Consider the following 20,300-nt stretch of genomic DNA (forward strand, 5'->3'; position numbering starts at 1 on the left):
CCCAGATCCAGCCCATGATTCAGCCCAAATTCGGTTCATTGGTTCTTTGATGGTTATCTCTTTTCACACAAATCTTCTTTCCCCGTAACTCTGTAACTTTTTTCTCTTCAAGTATTTCACCAATTTCTATTTGAAATTTAATATTGAATCTGTTTTCACCGCCTTTCCAGGCTGCACATTCCAGATCACAACAACTCACTGTGAAAAATATCTCTTCATGTTGCCTGATTCCTTCACCAATTATCTTCAATCTGTGTCCTTTGGTTACCAACCCCTCCGCCATTGTAAAACCATGAGTTAAATTGCATTGACAGGGGGTAAATTGTATTTAATTTTCTATCTGAATTCACCTGAGGCTACCTCGTTATTGTTCGTGTGCAGGATCTGGTTTCGCAGTGCAGGTACCTTACCTCAGTGTAGTCTCTCTGATTTGGACAGTCACTATCGGCCTTTCCAGCATTCATTTCAGGAAGGTGTGGACGCCAGCTTGGTTCTATCTTGTCAAGGTCAATATCTCCCTTGAGCACAAGTAGATATAACAAATTGCAGTTCAATTCAGGTGAATCAAAGTACATGAACTGTCGCATACAAATTGACAATCAAGAAGGTAATACACTTACCGGAACTGGGTAACAACGCGTTGCAATTTCAAGCAGTACTATGGAGTAGCTGGATGCAGACAAAAAGAACAGTTTGTTTTAGAAATGAGGAAAGGGCACCTCACTGGAAAGAAAACAAGAATTATAATTTCCGCCATTAATGAAAAATGATGGGTGCAATCTTACTGGCCGTTCACGCCCTGCCGCTGCTGTAAGCGAGGTTGGAGAATTTGACGCTCAGCCAAATCTCCATTCACTGCAGCGGGACCAGAAAATCCTGTCGGCACGAGCGACCAGAAGATTCCACCCGAGATCTAGCTCTTCAACCTGGTGAACTCAACCTTCTCAACAACCAATAGGAAAGCCTTATCCGGACCTGTGCCTCCTCCATTGATGATGTGGAGATTGGCTATTGAGCCAATCACGAAGAACTAACATTTTTCACTTATCCTGATCGGTGGTCACAAATTTCTCAGACATCGAATTGAAACCCATCTTATTACCATTCCACAAAATCCAATCTAAAAAAAGCATTGAAAAAAACTTGGCCCATCCTTAGAAAACTCTTAGATTGGGATTTTACGTCCCTGTCCGAGTGGGACCCGCCACAGAGTCGGTGGAGGGGGGGGGGGGGCGGTAGAATGGGCCAACCAAATGTTCAATGACTTTTGACAGGACCAGAAGATCTCGGTAGTCAGAAGGGCCAGAAAATTCTGGCATTATTATTAAAACCTGAATTTTCCCTCACTGGGATGTTTTTAGAAAAGCTCATGGATATGCAAGGAATAGAGGAATATGGACCAAGGGCACGCAAAAGGAATTAGTTTATTTGGCATCATGTTCAACACAACATCGTGTGCCGAAGGGCCTGTTCCTGTGCTGTACTGTTCTATGTTCTATATTTATTTATTTTAACTCCCTACGGGACCAAATTCCACATCTCACCACTCTCTGGGTAAAGAAGTTTCTTCTGAATTCTCCAAAGGATCTCTTTATGCAACCATTCATCTTAATTTCATAGAATCATGGGACCATAGAATGGTTACAGACATTCGGCCTATCCCTGTGAGAATACTACTCCAAACCTTTTTCTCTGTAGCCCCCGCAAATATTTTCTTTTCAAATTATTGTCCAATTCCCTTGAAAGCCACAACTGAATCAGCCTTCTCCTTACTCTCAGCTAGTGTATTCCAGATCTTAACCACTTGCTGTGTGAAAACATTTCTCTTGTGTCACCTCTACTTCCTTTGTTAATTACCTTAATTCCTGCCCTCTCATTCTCGATCCTTCCACCAGTGAGGACAGGTTCTCCCTCTCTACGCTGTCCAGACTCCTCATGACTTGAACACCTCCATCAAATCTCCTCTCAATCCTTTCCTCTCTAAGAAGAACAGAACCAGGTTCTCCAATCTGTCCACACAACTGGACTCTCTCATTCCCGAAAATATTCCGGCAAATTCTCTACATCCCCTCCAATGCCCTCAGATTCCTTTCAAGAGTGGCACCTGACAATGGACAATAATAATCCAGCCAAAACTGAACCAGGTCATTGTCATAGAGAGTTTCCAGCTAGGAAAGGCCCTTCGGCCCATCAAGTTTGTATGACAATAACTGCCACTAAAGTCACGCTAATCCCATTTTCCAGCACTTTTCCCATATCATTGAATGTTTCAGGTGCCCACCCAAATACGTTTTGAATGTTGTAAGGTTTCCAGCCTCCACTACCTTCCCAAGCAGTGCATTCCAGATCCCACCACCCTCTGAGTGATTTTTTTTCTCAAATCCCCTCTGAATCTCCTGCCCCTCACCCTAAAACTATGCCCCCTCATGACTGACCCTTCAACCAAGGGGAACAGTTGATCCCTATTCACCCTGTACATACCCCTCATAATCTTATACATCTCAATCATGTCCTCCCCAGCCTTCTCTGGTCTGAAGAAAACAAGATGTGGAGATGCCGGCGTTGAACTGGAGTAAACACAATAAGAAGTCTAACAACACCAGGTTAAAGCCAACAATCCAATAAAGAAAACAATCCAAGCCTATCTAGTCTCTCTTTTTGGTTCAAATGCTCCATCCCAAGCCACATCCTGGTGAACCTCCTCTGTAACCCCTTCCAGTGCAATCACATCCTCCCTGTAGTGAGCTGACTAGAAATGCACACAGCACTCCAGCTGTGGCCACAAAAGCCAAAGACAACCTCCTCTCTCCTCTATTCCAAGCTCTCAACCACTTAAAGCCCAGGATTCTGCATATCCCCATCAACCAGTTGGTTAGCACTGCTGCCTCACAGTGCTAGGGACCCGGGTTCAATTCCTGGCTTGGGTCACTGTCTGTGTGGAGTTTGCACATTCTCCCCGTGTCTGCGTGCGTTTCCTCCGGGTGCTCCAGTTCCCTCCCACAATCCGAAAGACGTGCTGGTTAGGTGCATTGGCCACACTACTTGCTCTCTCAGTGTACCCGAACAGGTGCCGGAGTGTAGTCGACTAGGGGATTTTCACAGTAACTTCATTGCAGTGTTAATATAAGCTGACTTGTGACACCAATAAATCAACTTAAACTTAAACCATCCACTCAATCTGATGAACAATGTAGTGAAAGGAGCAGTTAGAGTTTCAGTGAAACTACCTGTAGGCATCTGCAGTGGGAGTCACATTCGAAACGGTTCCTGTCAATACTTCCGGAGCACAATAAATGCGGCTTATCTTAGTGTTGATTGTGTGGGTAAATTCCTCAAAATCATTCTTCCTGTAGGCTGCCAAACCGTAATCTTTAAACAATAAAACCGAAATGCCAGTTAACAGTGCGATTGTGTACAAGAAGTTGCAGTGTATTAAACTGTCCATCACATTGTAGAGAATTACCTGAGATTTTGCAAACCCATCTATCATCGATGACACAGTTCGTTGATTGTAATCTCCCGTGGTAGATTTTGTGCTGGTGAAGGTAGGCCATTCCCCTGGCCAAGTCCATTGCAAATGAGAGTCTACAACAACAACAAAAACGTACATTTCTATCGCGCCTTTAACACAGAAAATATTCCACGGGATAAATGGATAATAAGTCAAAGGAGGGTCTGCGTAGTCAACAGTTTTGTCAGAGAGGTAGAATTTAATGAGGGCCTCAAAAGGAGATACGGAGAGGAGAGAGAGATGGAGTGGTGGAAATTCGAGGGAAGGAACCATTGAGTGTGGGGTTTAATGTTGGCACAGTTATCCAGGTTCAGCTGTATATAAGAACATAAGAACATAAGAACTTGGAGCAGGAGTAGACCATCTGGCCCCTCAAGCCTGCTCCGCCATTCAATAAGATAATGGCTGATCTTTTTGTGGACTCAGCTCCACTTACCCGCCCGCTCACCATAACCCTTAATTTCTTTACTGTTCAAAAATGTATCTATCCTTGCCTAAAAACATTCAGTGAAGTAGCCTCAACTGCTTCACTGGGCAGGGAATTCCACAGATTCACAACCCTTTGTGTGAAGAAGTTCCTCCTCAACTCAGTCCTAAATCTGCTTCCCCGTATTTTGAGGCCATGCTCCCTAGTTTTAGTTTCACCTGCCAGTGGAAACAACTTCCCTGCTTCTATGTTATCTATTCCCTTCATAATCTTATATGTTTCTATAAGATCTCCCCTCATTCTTCAGAATTCCAATGAGTATAGCCCCAGTCTACTCAGTCTCTCCTCATAAGCCAACCCTCTCAACTCCGGAATCAACCGAGTGAATCTATATGGGCAGCTTCAGCACCTGAAGGAGTGGTAAATGGTGCTGAACATTGTGCAGTCGTCAGCGAACATCCCACTCTTGAGCTTATGATAAGGAAAGGTCATTGAGGGAGAAGCTGAAGATGGTTGGGCCTAGGACACTCTCGGGCTGAGGTGCTTGGTCAAGGAGGCAGGCTTTAAGGAATATCCGAAAGAAGGAGAAAGAGGGCAAAGAGGTAGATGTTGAAGAAGATCAGATCATTTCAGAGCTCAGGACCTAATTAGCTAAAGACCAATGGCAGCGCACGGAAAATTGGGAGCGCACCAGAAGCAGGATTTTGAGTGGCGTTGAGATGCTGAAGGTTTTGGGGCTGGAGGAGAATACAGAAATAGGGTTGCGGGAGGTCATGAAGGGGAGGGGACTTTGAAAACAATGATGAGAAATTTAAAATTGAGGATTTTAAAAAATTCATTCATGGGACATGGGTGTCGCTGGCTGGGCCAGCATTTACTGCTCATCCTTAGTTGCCCAAGGGCAGTTGAGAGTCAACCACATTGCTGTGGGTCTGGAGTCACATGTAGGCCAGACAAGGTAAGGACGGCAGATTTCCTTCCCTAAAGGACATTAGTGAACCAGATGGGTTTTTCCGACAATCAAGAACGATTTCATGATCATCAATAGATTCTGAATTCCAGATATTTTTTACTGAATTCAAATTCCGCCAGCTGCCAGTGGCGGGATTCGAACGCAGGTCCCCAGAACATTAGCCGAGTTTCTGGGTTAATAATCTTGTGATGATACCACTAGGCCATCGTCTCCCCATTTGCGGGACTGAGAGGTAATGTAGATCAGAGAGCACAGAGGTGATGGATGAATTGAACTTGGCATGAGTTAGCAGATAGATAGCAGAGGGTTGAATGGCCTTAAATTGATGGCTGCTGGGTGTTGGAATGAGCTAACCTGGAGGTAATAAATCCTGGGCGGGAGTGGGGGCGGGGCGGGGGGGGGGCGCAGGGGGGTGGCATTCAGCAGCCTTTGGTGTTGCAGCGGGGGCCAGGATGGTGATGTTACGGAGGTGGGAGGATTAATATTATTCAGAGTCAGGTCTACAAACCACAGCTTTTTGCAAACAAATCATCTGAGGTTGTTATTTACCTGAAACCCCAGTTTAAGGGGATATCGTCATTGAAGAGAACATCAGCCAGACTCCCTTTGGGGCAGTATTCAGTAATGATGGTAATATTGGGCACCTCAACAGATCCTCCAATAAACTTACACAGATTTGGATGATCAAGTTCCCTGGAATGAAGCAATTGGCAAATAAAACTCGCAAAACTAACGTGTGCACAACAGAATCATGTGCTGAATATTAATCAGCACCATTTAAATGTCAGAAACAAAGATTAAATTTCAGTTTGTTTATTCATTTTTTACGGGATGCGGGCCAGCATTTATTGCCCATTTCAGCGGGCATTTGCGAGTCAACCACATTGCTGTGGGTCTGGAGTCACATGTAGGCCAGACAAAGAACAAAGAACAGGGAAAAATACAGCGCAGGAATAGGCCCTTCAGTCCTCCAGGCCGATCGTGATGCCCTAACTAAACTAAAAAAAAGCCTCTGCCCTTACCCTGTGCCCAGTATCCCTCTATCCTCTCCCTATTCAAATTTCCATCCGGATGCCTCTTAAATGTTGCTAATGTGTCTGCTTCCACCACCTCCTCTGGCAGTGCATTCCAGGCACCCACCACTCTCTGCATGAAAAACTTCCCCTGCACATCTTCCTTAAACTTTCCCCCTCTCAACTTGAACCTGCGCCCCCTTGTAATTGACTCTTCCACCCTAGGAATAAGCCTCTGACTATCCACCCTGTCTGTGCCTCCCATAATTTTGTAGACCTCTATCGGGTCTCCCCTCAGCCTCCGTCTTTCCAGTGACAACAATCCTAGTTTATTCAACCTCTCCTCACAGTCAACACACATGAGACCAGGCAACATCCTGGTGAAGCTTCTTTGCACTCTCTCCAAAGCTTCTACATCCTCCTGGTAGTGTGGCGACCAGAAATGCACGCAATGCTCCAAATGTGGCCTAACCAAGGTTTTTTATAGCTGCAACATGATTTGCCAACTCTTGTACTCAATGCCCTGGCTGATTAAGGAATTGTGGACCTGCATGCCCAGATCCCTCTGTATATTAATGTTCCGCAGGGTTCTGCAGATTTCGAATGGCAGATTTCCTTCTTTAAAGGACATTAGTGAACCAGATGGGTTTTTCTGACAATCGACAATGGTTTCATTAGTAGACTTTTCATTCCAGACTTTTTATTGAGTTCAAATTTCACCATCTGCTGTGGCGGGATTCGAACTCGGGTTCCCAGCGCATTACCCTGGGTCTCTGGATTGCTAGTCCAGTGACAATACCAAACCACTGCCTCCCTGCTTTAATTGTATATGATTCTGGAATTTTTGATAATATTCTGGAATTCCCATTCTATGATCCAACCTATTTTCTATGAAAACGGAGAGCTAGACAGTAACCCTTTTTAAAAACAGATTTCTATTCGCTTCACACATGTATTACTCTCTTTGGGAGATGGATAAACATGATTAGTAAATATTTAGCAGATAGATAAAGGATGAATATGGGGAGGCAATGGTGTAGTGGTATTGTCATTGGGCTAGTAATCCAGAGACCCAAGGTAATGTTCCTGGGATCTGGGTTTGAATCCCACCACGGAAAATGATGACATTTGAATTCAATAAAAGTCTGGAATTAGAAGTCTAATGACCATGAAACAGTTGTCATAAAACCCATCTGGTTCACTAATGTCCTTTAGGAAAGGATTCCCTTTTCTCACCTGCTTTGGCCTACATGTGACTCCAGGCCCACAGTGATGTTAAATGCCGTCTGAAATAGTCAGTTCAAGGGCAATTAGGGATGGACAATAAATGCTGGCCTTGCCAGCGGTGCCCACATCACCTGAAGGAACAAAAAAAGGTGACAAGTTGTGCCTTATGCTTTAATGGAGTGGCCTAGCATTCTAACCACATTTTAAATATATCCTGCTGTAAATAGCAGGCTGTATTAATAGTCTCAATCACTGCTGTGAGCCATCACTTTAGCCTCAGCTTGTCCTCATATCCTGCCTGTATCTTCCATCACTATAACACTCCCATCCTTCCAGTTAGACTGAATACCATTTTCTTCTCTCCTGCTTCTGATGCCATTGACTAGTACACCGTCAGCTGCAGTTTGCTTCAATGTGTGATTGGAAATGAGCGAGAACGCACTATCAGCAAGAGCTACAACATTCCCTCGCTTTACACTGTCTTATTCGATCATCTTTTATCATTCCCCATTTTATTTCCAACCAATCTCATTGAAACATTAAATTGGGATTGAGGTGCAGTATTTAAATTAAATTATCCCTCACCCTAAACCACAAGGTCTAAGAGAATGTCTGTATTAAATGCTGTACACCCTAATATTTAACTATTATATTGTGATGCGTGCATTTTATCTTTCACAAGTTAAGAATCGCTGAATATTAATCCAGTGCTTTTTACATCTTCTATCTTTAGTAATTGTTACTCAGCTGTTTACTGTGTGCATCCTGGGTTTATTACACAATGCAAGATAAAGTATACAGAATTTACAACACAAAAACATTTGATTCACCCAACTCCTGGCTAATGATTATGCTCCACATAAGCCTCCTCCCATTTCTCCTCATCTCACCCGTTTATCATACTCTGCTATTCCTTTCTCCCTCATGTGTTTATCCAGTTCCCCCCCCCTCCCCCCCCACCCCCGAGGCAAGTTCGAGGTGGGGGGCCATTGAGATCCCACTGTCTTTCTGCCTCCCTACAATTAAGTCCCACCCCACTTCACTTTCCCTGAACGATCCATTTCTGACCCTGTAGGAGGAGGAGGGGTGGGGGGTGGAGGGGGTGGGGGTGGGGGGCGGGGGGGGGGGATCTATTTCTGACCCTGTAGGAGGAGGAGGGGTGGGGGGGGTGGGGGTGGGGGGTGGGGGGCGGGGGGGATCTATTTCTGACCCTGTAGGAGGAGGAGGGGTGGGGGGGTGGGGGCGGGGGGCGGGGGGGGATCTATTTCTGACCCTGTAGGAGGAGGAGGGTGGGGGGGTGGGGGTGGGGGGCGGGGGGGGGGATCTATTTCTGACCCTGTAGGAGGAGGAGGGGTGGGGGGGTGGGGGTGGGGGGCGGGGGGGGATCTATTTCTGACCCTGTAGGAGGAGGAGGGGTGGGGGGGTGGGGGTGGGGGGCGGGGGGGGGGGATCTATTTCTGACCCTGTAGGAGGAGGAGGGGTGGGGGGGGGTGGGGTGGGGGGCGGGGGGGGGGATCTATTTCTGACCCTGTAGGAGGAGGAGGGGTGGGGGGTGGGGGGTGGAGGGGGGGGGGGCGGAGGGATCTATTTCTGACCCTGTAGGAGGAGGAGGGGTGGGGGGTGGGGGGGTGGGGGGGTGGGGGGTGGGGGGCGGGGGGGGGGGGGATCTATTTCTGACCCTGTAGGAGGAGGAGGGGTGGGGGGTGGGGGGGGGTGGGGGTGGGGGGCGGGGGGGGATCTATTTCTGACCCTGAGGAGGAGGAGGGGGGGAGGGGGTGGTGGTTGCAGTGTAACAGCAGCTGCCAGCCTCTGACTGACTGCACAGCTCTCAGCGCCAGGATATCCGTTGTACTGGGAGCTGATCTCAGTGCCAGGACCTCAATGCTGCATAGGGAAGTAAAAGCAAAATACTGTCGATGCTGGAAAACCCTGAAGAAGAATCAGACAGACTCAAAATGTTAACTCTGTTTCTCTCTCCACAGATGCTGCCAGACCTGCTGAGTTTTTCCAACGTTTTTTGCTTTATTAAGGTATGGAAAAACGTCTGATTACCACCCCCGATAAACACTGGGCATGATGTGGAGATGCCGGCGTTGGATTGGAGTGGGCTCAGTAAGAAGTCTCACAACACCAGGTTAAAGTCCAACAGGTTTATTTGGTAGCACAAGCCACTAGCTTTCGGAGCGCTTCCCCTTCATCAGGTGAGTGGGAGTTCTGTTCACCAACAGGACATATAAAGACACAAACTCAATTTACAAGATAATGGTTGGAATGCCTTTACAGGTAATCAAGTCTCAAAGGTACAGACATTGTGAGTGGACAGAGGGTTAAGCACAGGTTAAAGAGATGTGTATTGTCTCCAGCCAGGACAGTTAGTGAGATTTTGCAAGCCCAGGCAAGTCGTGGGGGTTACAGATAGTGTGACATGAACCCAAGATCTCGGTTGAGGCCATCCTCATGTGTGCGGAACTTGGCTTTCAGTTTTTGCTCAGCGATGCTGCGTTGTCGTGTGTTGTGAAGGCCCGCTTTGGAGAACGCTTACCCGAAGATCGGAGGCCGAATGCCCGTGACCGCTGAAGTGTTCCCCAACAGGAAGAGAACACTCTTGCCTGGTGATTGTCGAGCGGTATACACTGGGCATCCATGGCAATGCAGGGCTCCCAGCTAATTCTCCAACTAACTCTCCCTATTTTGGTCTCTTCCGCAAGTAACTTCTCTGGATCTCTGCTGTCAAACCCTTACATGATTTTTAGAGGCCTCTATCAGGTCTCCTGGCTCTTTTCTCAAGAAGAAAGCCCCAGCCTGTTCAAACTTCCCTCATAGTTATAAAGGCATTCTTCCTGTATAATCTCCGCAAACCATTTTTGCACCTACTTTGGTGTCTCTGTTTCATAATGGGGACAGTGTCTTTATATCACCCGGTTGAAGCACTTCCTTCAACAATCCCGTGTTGGAATCCATTTTGGACTCTGCTTGCCTTGCTAACTTTTTATATCTTACTTCCTCCTTTCTTTCTCAGACCATTTTCTCCCCTGACGGTGTGTATCGTGTCTAACTTGTGCATCCACGCTGGGCAGCCTTTGATGCCATGCCTGGGTTACCACACCGAGTATGTGAGCCAAGGCATTAACAATGAAGGGTGCTTAACATATGGTGGGGTTCCAGCTCTTCACTACCCTGGCCACACATATACTTTCAGCATGAAGGGGTTTCTTGATAATGAAATGGCAGCCATTGTCAATTTCCTAAACTAATCCAAGGGTGCTGAAGTCAATAACTGTGGTCCCTGATCACTGTCCCAATCAGTTCATTCTAAAGTTAGCCAGCATTAATCCATCAGTGTACAGGGTGGGCAACTCACTGCTCACACACATACCACCTCATTCTATGTCCACTGACCAACAATTATTTGTTCTCTACTTCCATTGACTTCACTCAATGCAAGTCAGAAGCTCGGAATCCTGCGGCCAATAACTCACCTCCTGACTCCCCAAAGCCTGTCTACCATCTACAAGGCACAAGTCAGGAGTGTGATGGAATACTCCCCACTTGCCTGGATGGGTGCAGCTCCAACAACACTCAAGAAGCTCGACACCAACCAGTACAAAGCAGCCGGATTGATTGGCACCTATAAACATTCAATCCCTCCACCACTGATGCTCAGTAGCAGCAGTGTGTACTATCTACAAGATCTACAAGATGCACTGCAGCAATTCCTGGGCGGCACGGTAGCACAGTGGTTAGCACTGCTGCTTCACAGCTCCAGGGTCCCGGGTTCGATTCCCGGCTTGGGTCACTGTCTGTGTGGAGTTTGCACGTTCTCCTCGTGTCTGCGTGGGTTTCCTCCGGGTGCTCCGGTTTCCTCCCACAGTCCAAAGATGTGTGGGTTAGGTTGATTGGCCAGGTTAAAAATTGCCCCTTAGAGTCCTGATGCGTAGGTTAGAGAGATTAGCGGGTAAATATGTGGGGGTAGGGCCTGGGTGGGATTGTGGTCGGTGCAGACTCGATGGGCCGAATGGCCTCCTTCTGCACTGTAGGGTTTCTATAATTCTATAATTTCTATAAAAATTCTATAATTCACCAAAGATCCTTAGACAGCACCTTCCAAACCCACGACAACTTCTATCTAAAAGGACAAGGGCAGCAGATACATGGGAACACCACCACCTGCAAGTTCCCCTCCAAGCCACTCACAATCCTGACTTGGGAAATATATCGCCGTTCCTTCAGAGTCGCTGGATCAAAATCCTGGAATTCCCTCCCTAACATGGACCGCAGCAATTCAGGAAGGCAGCTCACCACCACCTTCTCAAGGGCAGCTGGGATGGGCAATAAATGCTGGCCCAGCCAGTGACGCCCATGTCCCATGAGTGACTAAAAAAAACCTCAAGTCTCCATCCTGGAATTCTTTATATACACAGATAGTATACTAAGTTAGTATTTTAAATTAAATTACATCAGAATAAATTGACGTGTTTTTTATAGATGGCTCTGATCTCTTCTTTCTCAAAAGTCAGTCCATACCTCACTTGCTTTACTTCTTTCCTGATGGTTTTTGAGAGGGCGAAGGTTTTCTTGGGAATCCTTTTGATAGCCACTGTCCGACCATCACTGCAATAAAAAAAAGGGAAAGGGCTTAATAAGAATTACCGAAGACCATGACACACTTTGCCACTCCTATCTTTTCCAAAAATATTTTTAGTTAGAATAGAATTTGATTTTATTTTTTATGGTCAGCTTTGCTTTGCTGCTGGGAATTTCCAGTGCTCCAGATCTCTGGAGCTCAGGACAAGATCTATTCCCAACCTGTTGTCATGGCTCCAGATGTGGGCACCATTCTGTACCATAAACTTTCCATAATTCCATGATCTAAGGAGCTAAACTGGAGTCAATGGGAATCAGGGGAAAATTCTACGCTGATTGGAGTCATGATTGGCACAAAGGAAGATGGTTGTGGTGGTTGGAGATCAATCATCCAGGACATCGCTGCAGGAGTTCCTCAGGGTGGTGTCCTAGGCCCAAATCATCTTCAGCTGCTTCATCAATGACCTTCCTTCCTTCCTTCATAAGGTCAGAAGTGGGGATGTTCGCTGATGACTACACAATGTTCAGCACCATTCGCAACTCCTCAGACACTGAAGCAGCCCATATCCAAATGCAGCAAGAACTGGACAATATCCAGGCTTGCGCTGACAAGTGGCAAGCTACATTTGCGCCACACAGGTGCCAGGCAATAAACACCTCCAACAAGAGAGAATCTAACCAGCTCCCCTTGACATTCACTGGCATTACACTTGCTGAATCCCCCACTATCATCATCCTGGGGCTTGCCATTTACCAGAAAACGAACTGGATCAGCTATATAAATACTGTGCCTACAACAGCCGGTCAGAGGCTGGGAATTTTGTTTCGAGTAACTCACTTCCTGACTGTCCAAAGCCTGTCCACCATCCACAAGGCACAAGTCAGGAGCGTAATGGAATACTCTTGCCTTAGCTGGATAGGTGCAGCTCCAACAACACTCAAGAAACTCAACACCATCCAGGACAAAGCAGCCCTGCTTGATTGACACCCCATCTGCAAACTCCAACATTCACTTCATCCTCCGCTGATACACAGTGGCAGCAGTGTGTACCATCTACAAGATGCACTGCAACAACTCACCAAGGCTCCTTTGACTGCACCTTCCAAACCCATGTCCACTAGAAGGGCTGGTGAGTGCAAGTTAATTCTCAGTCAGTGACAGCAGGCACGATTGGACTGAAGCCATCATCTCCATTCTGATCAGGAATAGTCGGGTTATTACATCCAGCCTTAGAAAGTGGAGATGGAAAGATAGGAAAATCCCTCTCACAGTGTGGCTGCTCTTTACATGTTCCTGTCGTAGATGAAGCCACTCTGTCCTGTTTGGGCGAAGGCCCCCATGGGGGGGGGGTAGTTATAGAACCGATGTCAGGGGTAGGTTCTTTACCCAGAGGGTGGTGAGGGATTGGAATGCCCTGCCAGCATCAGTAGTAAATGCGCCTAGTTTGGGGGCGTTTAAGAGATCCGTAGATAGGTTCATGGACGAAAAGAAATTGGTTTAGGTTGGAGGGTCACAGTTTTTTTTTAACTGGTCGGTGCAACATCGTGGGCCGAAGGGCCTGTTCTGCGCTGTAATGTTCTATGTTCTATGGCAATGTGCAGCAGCACCCTGGCATCATATTATGCTTGAGAAGTGAATGCCATAAGCAATGATTTGCTTATTGTTCATAGATCAAAGCAGAATAGCAGATCACTTCCATCATGAAGGACAAGGGCAGCAGATACCTGGGAACACCACCACCTGCAAGTTCCCCTCCAAGCCACTCACCATCCTGAGATGGAAATCTATTTAAATTATTAAAGTATTATTTATCAGTGTCACGAGTAGGTTTACATTAATATCGTAGTGAAGTTACTGTGAAAATCCCCTAGTCATCACACTCCGGTGCCTGTTCGGGTACACTGAGGGAGAATTTAGCATGGTAAATGCATCTAACCAGCACGTCTTTCAGACTGTGGGAGGAAACCGGATCACCCGGAGGAAACCCACGCAGACACGGGGAGAACGTGCAAACTCCACACAGACAGTGACCCAAGCCGGGAATCGAACCTGGGTTCCTGGCACTGTGAGGCAGCAGTGCTAACCACTGCACCACCGTGCTGCCCCATATCGCCATTCCTTCGCAATCGCTGGGTCAAAATCTTCAATTCCCTCCCTAGCCGCATTGTGGGTCAGCTCAAAGCATGTGAGGCAGCTCACCACCACCTTCTCAAGGACAACTAAGAATGGGCAATAAATGCTGGCCAGCCAGCAACGCCTATGTCCCACGAATGAATAAAAAATCGCAGAGTAGTAAATATTCGATAATAAATACTTATATTACAACATGATACTCAGGTTATTTTTGCAAGTCAAATTTACCTTGATTCAGCGCAATTAATAATGGTTAGCTGCTGCTTTTAATTAAACAGGAAAGTGGACAACCTAATATCATTAGAGTGTAGGAGGATCCATTCAGCTCTTTGCTCCAATATTCTCCTGCCTCAACACCACCTTGCTGCACTATTCCTTCAATTACAGAGGTTGACATAAAGACGTGACTGGACTGTGGACTTACTAAATTCCAGCCTGGATAAAGCTCCTTTCGTGTGAGTGGCTTGCAGTGTACGTGTTCTCTGTAACGTCCGTCTTCAGGCTTGGGACTGAATTTCCACTGGCTTGTTGGACAGTTACAATGCTGCCAACTCCCGGAATAAACTCTCTCCCTACAACACACAATTGGAAGCAGAAATGAGAAATGAAGAGACGCTACGGAATATTTCTGAAAGCACTCTGAACGTACCTATCTTAATTTCCTTCAGATTGATAATCCAGCTCTCATCCCATAGCATCTTTTGCTTTTGGTATTGCAGCCACTAAAAAGCATAAAAAAGGTTTATTAGAATTAAACCCAATTTGAATGCAGAGATTATTGATAGCTGTCAACTAATGATGCAGCAGTTAGAATATGCTTGATCCATTGTTTGAATCTCAACCTTTGTTTATATCCAATTCTTCCATGCCATTCACTCTCTGTAATAACTCCACGGAGGCGAAAGTCCCGTCACCAAGTTACTTTATTTACACCATACATCTGTACACAGCCAGCTCTCCAGTTGCTCCCTGCTGAATGCAGGCAAGGAGTCTGACACACCTGCTTTAAATAGGGAGCATGAGGCTCCCTGATTTATCCATCAATTAGGACATTAGGTAGTTCACACTCTAGCATACTCATTAGCCTTGCTGAAGTCATCACACTCTCCATCTCTGGCTAACCTCTAGTTATACATCCTCACGTGAACCCTCTATTCCGGGTTACCCCTGATTTTCAGTTCTCTGTTGCTGCATTCCCTGTGCTCCTGTCTGCTGGACACCTGACTAATCACCCTTAGCCCTTACTTTCATACTTTTATCCTTTCCTCTTTGTGAACTTTTCTTTATAAAATGAATCTTTGTCCTGTGAGAAGTCGATGTTTGCTGTTAACAATCACACTTGGACATCATAGTCACAGGTAAGTATTTTTATTAGAATCATAAAATCCCTCGAGTGCAGAAGGAGGCCATTTGGCCCATTGAGCCTGCACTGGCAACAATCCCGCCCAGGCCCTATCCCCATAACACCACGTATTTACCCTGCTGATCCCCCTGACACTAAGGGACAATTTAGCACGGCCAATGCACCTAACCCACACATCTTTGGAGTGTGGGAGGAAACCAGAGCACCCGGAGGAAACCCACGCAGACACGGGGAGAATGTGCAAACTCCACAGACTGTGACCCGAGGCCGGAATTGAACCTGGGTCCCTAGTGCTGTGAGGCAGCAGTGCGAACCACTCTGTCACCGTGCTGCCTTATTCTTTCATGAGATGTGGATGTCGCTGGCAAGGTCAACATTTGTTGCCCATCCCTGAACAGAGTGTCTCGCTCGGGCTTTTCAGAGAGCAGTTAAGAGTCAACCACATTGCTGTGGCTCTGGAGTCACATGTAGGCCAGACCGGGTAAGCACAGCAGATTTCCTTCCCTAAAGGATATTAGTGAACCAGATGGGTTGTTTATCATGAAACCAAACAATGGTTTCATGACCATTTTTGGACTTTAATTCCAGATTTTTATTGAATTCAAATTCTACCATCTGCTGTGGTGTGCTTCACATCCCCAGAGCATTATGCTGGATCTCTGAATACTAGTCCAGGGACAATACCACTACGCCACTGTCTCCCCAATCAATTATTACCAGTACTCCACCATCTCCCCTAATCAATGAGCAACAATTACTTACTTTTGATTTTACTTAATTTCTTTCTAACTGATGTTATATCCCTGCATTAATAAGCAGATGACTCCAATCCCTTTCTACTGCTCCCCGTCCAGGCCTAACGTGCAAGTTGCACTTCTCCCCTGAGGAGACTATCCATTCTTCACTGTGATCCTGCACTGAGCAGGAACTTCACATCACACAATCTAAACCATGGAAAGTCTGAGTGTCAATGTGTTTATTTGTTATTGCTTTTGTACAAGATGTTTCCCCTGTTCTTTCTTCAGACAGCCTTCCTTTCACTTGGCCGGAAGCTCCTCCAGTGAGAAGGCTGCACAGTCTAAATCTCACCCGTACCTAGAATCACACAGAATTTTCAGCAGAGTAACAGGTCATTTAGCTCAGCGTGTCTGTGTCAGTGTTTGTGCTCCACACGAGCCTCCTTCCACTCCTTTTCATCTCACCCCATCAACACATTTTTAAATTCTCCCACACGTGTTTATCCAGCTTCCCCTTATCCTCAACTACCTTGTGGTCACAAATCCCACCAAATCCCCATTGCCTGGATGAAACAGTCTCTCATCAACTCCATACGTGATTTAGTAGTGACTATCTTAAATTTGGAATCTTTGCCTTTGCATTTATCCGATTGGATTTCTCCATAATTTTACAGACCTCTGTAAGGTTCCCCTTTTCTAGAGTGGAGAGCCTCTGACGGGTCAGTCGCAGAGTTGATGCTGGTTCATCTTCTGAAAGGGTTCAGTGCTGCTAAATGTATTTCACTCTCTCACATGGGAGCAGCCTTACACAATAAAATTAAAAACCGACAGACGACAAATGAGGTCCAAAGTTAAACTCTGTTAGGCCAAGTCTTGTTCTATAAAGACCATAAGACCATAAGACATAGGAGCAGAATTAGGCCACTCGAGTCTGCTCCACCATTCAATCATGGCTGATATTTTTTTCATCCCCATTCTCCTGCCTTTTCCCCATAACCCCTGATCCCCTTATTAATCAAGAACCTATCTATCTCTGTCTTAAAGACACTCAATGACCTGGCAGAAAGACTGCCTAAACATTAAATAACAACTCTGACCAATAGTAGATGCAGTAAGGGAGGAAATCTCTTACTGGGATATTCTTCTTCCCTGCTGCCATCAGACTTTTGAATGGACCTACCTCGCACTAAGTTCATCTTTCTCTACACCCTAGCTATGTCTGTAACACTACATTCTGCACCCTCTCTTTTCCTTCTCTATGAATGGTATGCTTTGTCTGCATAGCGCGCAAGAAACAATACTTTTCACTGTATACTAATACATGTGACAATAATAAATCAAATCAAATCAAAAAATCAAATCAAATCAAAATCAAATCCAGATTACAGCAATCGCACTCTGCCAGTTTGTGAATTTGAACTCAGATGTACAAAATCTGGTGTCAGTAAGAAGTCTAACTGGTTCACCTTCGTCCTTTATGAGAAAATTATTGGCCCTTAACAACTATCTGAAATATTCACTGGGTTATGTGAAGCTGGATAATAGAAGCAGATGTGTAATAAATGCTGGCCTAACCACAATGCCCACATCCTGGCAATAAATATAACTGTGGATAGAATTCTTCTAAACATGACTAAACTGAGCTGATATAATGTGACATGTGTACAGTTAATATAAAGTAAGCGTGTGTGACTTTAATCAAAGCACCATTCTAATGAATTCTCTGGTGTGAGAGTAGTTTAATGTCTTATTTTCAACATGTCATCAGAAAACAATTAAAGCAAATTACACAAAAGAGATTTGGTGACACAAGACGGTAATTTAACCAGTAAGTAATAGCGTGACAAATTGTGACACCAAATTCCTCTCACGCGATGTTGTTCCCCCATCAAGAATCCCACCCTGATAAACCAACGCCTTATACACATCATCTCAGTATAACCACACACTTGGTCCATGTAAACACCTGAAGATTTGACCCTCATCACACAGATCTACCCAATCAAACAGACAAACGGAAGCGGATCAGATTATCGCTACCTACCACCAGCGTGAGGATAAACCCGCTACAGAACAGGGCAATTGGAAGGCCAATCGAAACTTTGATTCCAATAGACATGGGACAGGCTCCGCAGTCAGCAGGACAAGTGTCACATCGTTCGTCCCCATCACAAACTCCATCATCACAAACTAATGCAGCATGAGGTTAAAGAAAACATGTCTTATTGTATCGCATGCTGTTTGGAAGAATTCAGTTTTTATTTCATGTTGTTAGTAGATAGCACAAATGCAATAATGTGAAGGTGCCACTTAGAACCGGAGTTAATGTGAAATAATTATTCAAAATATATAACGGGTGGGAATTTACAGCCTTGCTTGTCTCAAAACCGGAAAATCCTGCCCGAGGTCAACCTTCCCATGGTCTGCCCCTCGCCCGCTCCGATTCCTGTGGCAGGTGGGGCGGTAAAATTCCAGCCAATATATTTAACATCAATATTGCACTTTAGGGAAGGAAATCTGCCGCCCTTACCCGGTCTGGCCTAAATGTGAATCCAGAGCCACAGCAATGTGATTGACTCTTAACTGCCCTCCAAGGGTAACTAGGGATGGGCAATAAGAACATAAGAACATAAGAAATAGGAGCAGGAGTAGGCCATCTAGCCCCTCGAGCCTGCCCCGCCATTCAACAAGATCATGGCTGATCTGAAGCGAATCAGTTCCACTTACCTGCCTGCTCCCCATATCCGTTAATTCCATTATCGATCAGAAAACTCTCTACCGTGATTTAAACATATTCAACCAGGTAGCCTCCACCACTTCAATGGGCAGAGAATTCCAGAGATTCACTACCCTCTGAGAGAAGAAATTCCCCCTCAACTCTGTTCTGAACCGGCCCCCACTTATTTTGAGGCCGTGCCCTCTAGTTCTGGTTTCCCTTCTAAGTGGAAAGAATCTCTCTACCTCTACCCTATCCAGCCCCTTCATTATCTTATATGTCTCTATCAGATCACCCCTCAGCTTTCTAAACTCCAACAAGTACAGACCCAATCTGCTCAGTCTCTCCTCATAAGCTACACCCCTCATCTCCGGTATCAACCTGGTGAACCTTCTCTGCACTCCCTCCAAGGCCAATATATCCTTTCGCAAATAAGGGGACCAAAACTGCACACAGTACTCCAGTTGCCTTGTATAGTTGCAGCAAGACCTCCCTGCTTTTATATTCTATCCCCCTCGTGATAAAGGCCAACATTCCATTCGCCTTCTTGATCACCTGCTGCACCTGCAGACTGAGTTTTTGCGATTCGTGCACAAGGACCCTCAGGTCCCTCTGCACAGTAGCATGATGTAATTTTTCTCCATTTAAATAATATTCCAATTTACTATTATTTCTTCCAAAGTGGATAATCTCACATTTGCCAACGTTATATTCCATCTGCCAGATCCTTGCCCACTCGCTCAGCCTATCCAAATCTCTCTGCAGACTTTCCGCGTCCTCCACGCAATCCGCTTTCCCACTCATCTTCGTGTCATCAGCAAAATTTGATACTCTACACTCAGTCCCCTCCTCCAGATCAGCTATGTAAATGGTAAACAGTTGAGGCCCCAGCACCGATCCCTGCGGCACACCACTGGTCACCAACTGCCAACCAGAAAAGCACCCATTTATTCCAACTCTCTGCTTCCTGTCAGATAGCCAATTCCCAATCCACGCCAACACATTACCCCCAACTCCGTGTACCCCAATCTTCTGCAGCAACCTTTTGTGGGGCACCTTATCGAACCTTCTGGAAATCTAAAAACACCACATCCACCGGTTCCCCTCTGTCAACCGCACTAGTCACATCTTCATAACAAACAAAGAACAAAGAACAAAGAACAATACAGTACAGAAACAGGCCCTTCGGCCCTCCAAGCCCGCGCCGCTCCCTGGTCCAAACTGGACCATTCTTTTGTATCCCTCCATTCCCACTCCGTTCATGTGGCTATCTAGATAAGTCTTAAACGTTCCCAGTGTGTCCGCCTCCACCACCTTGCCCGGCAGCGCATTCCAGGCCCCCACCACCCTCTGTGTAAAAAACGTCCTTCTGATATCCGTGTTAAACCTCCCCCCCCCTCACCTTGAACCTATGACCCCCCCCCTCACCTTGAACCTATGACCCCACCGACCTGGGAAAAAGCTTCCCACCGTTCACCCTATCTATGCCTTTCATAATTTTATACACCTCTATTAGGTCACCCCTCATCCTTCGTCTTTCCAGTGAGAACAACCCCAGTTTACCCAATCTCTCCTCATAACTAAGCCCTTCCATACCAGACAACATCCTGGTAAA

At 46.0% G+C, this 20,300-nt stretch overlaps 2 protein-coding genes across 2 annotated transcripts in view; both read right to left on the reverse strand.

Moving 5' to 3' along the window:
* Positions 1-20,300, reverse strand: part of LOC144497572 (mucolipin-2-like) — a 411,267-nt gene that overhangs the window by 197,203 nt on the left and 193,764 nt on the right. The window lies entirely within an intron of this gene.
* LOC144497789 (atrial natriuretic peptide receptor 2-like) overlaps positions 1-20,300 on the reverse strand; it is a 76,893-nt gene that overhangs the window by 38,576 nt on the left and 18,017 nt on the right. The window contains exons 8-16 of the mRNA XM_078219226.1: positions 18,014-18,159; positions 14,519-14,591; positions 14,294-14,441; positions 11,676-11,762; positions 5,461-5,604; positions 3,464-3,585; positions 3,228-3,369; positions 615-669; positions 411-497 (exon numbers count right to left, since the gene is read on the reverse strand). Coding sequence (XP_078075352.1) covers positions 411-497; positions 615-669; positions 3,228-3,369; positions 3,464-3,585; positions 5,461-5,604; positions 11,676-11,762; positions 14,294-14,441; positions 14,519-14,591; positions 18,014-18,159 — 1,004 coding nt within the window. The remainder of the gene's footprint in view (positions 1-410; positions 498-614; positions 670-3,227; positions 3,370-3,463; positions 3,586-5,460; positions 5,605-11,675; positions 11,763-14,293; positions 14,442-14,518; positions 14,592-18,013; positions 18,160-20,300) is intronic.

The sequence above is a fragment of the Mustelus asterias genome, chromosome 8 (genome assembly GCF_964213995.1).
Source record: "Mustelus asterias chromosome 8, sMusAst1.hap1.1, whole genome shotgun sequence".
Taxonomy (NCBI): Eukaryota; Metazoa; Chordata; class Chondrichthyes; order Carcharhiniformes; family Triakidae; genus Mustelus; species Mustelus asterias.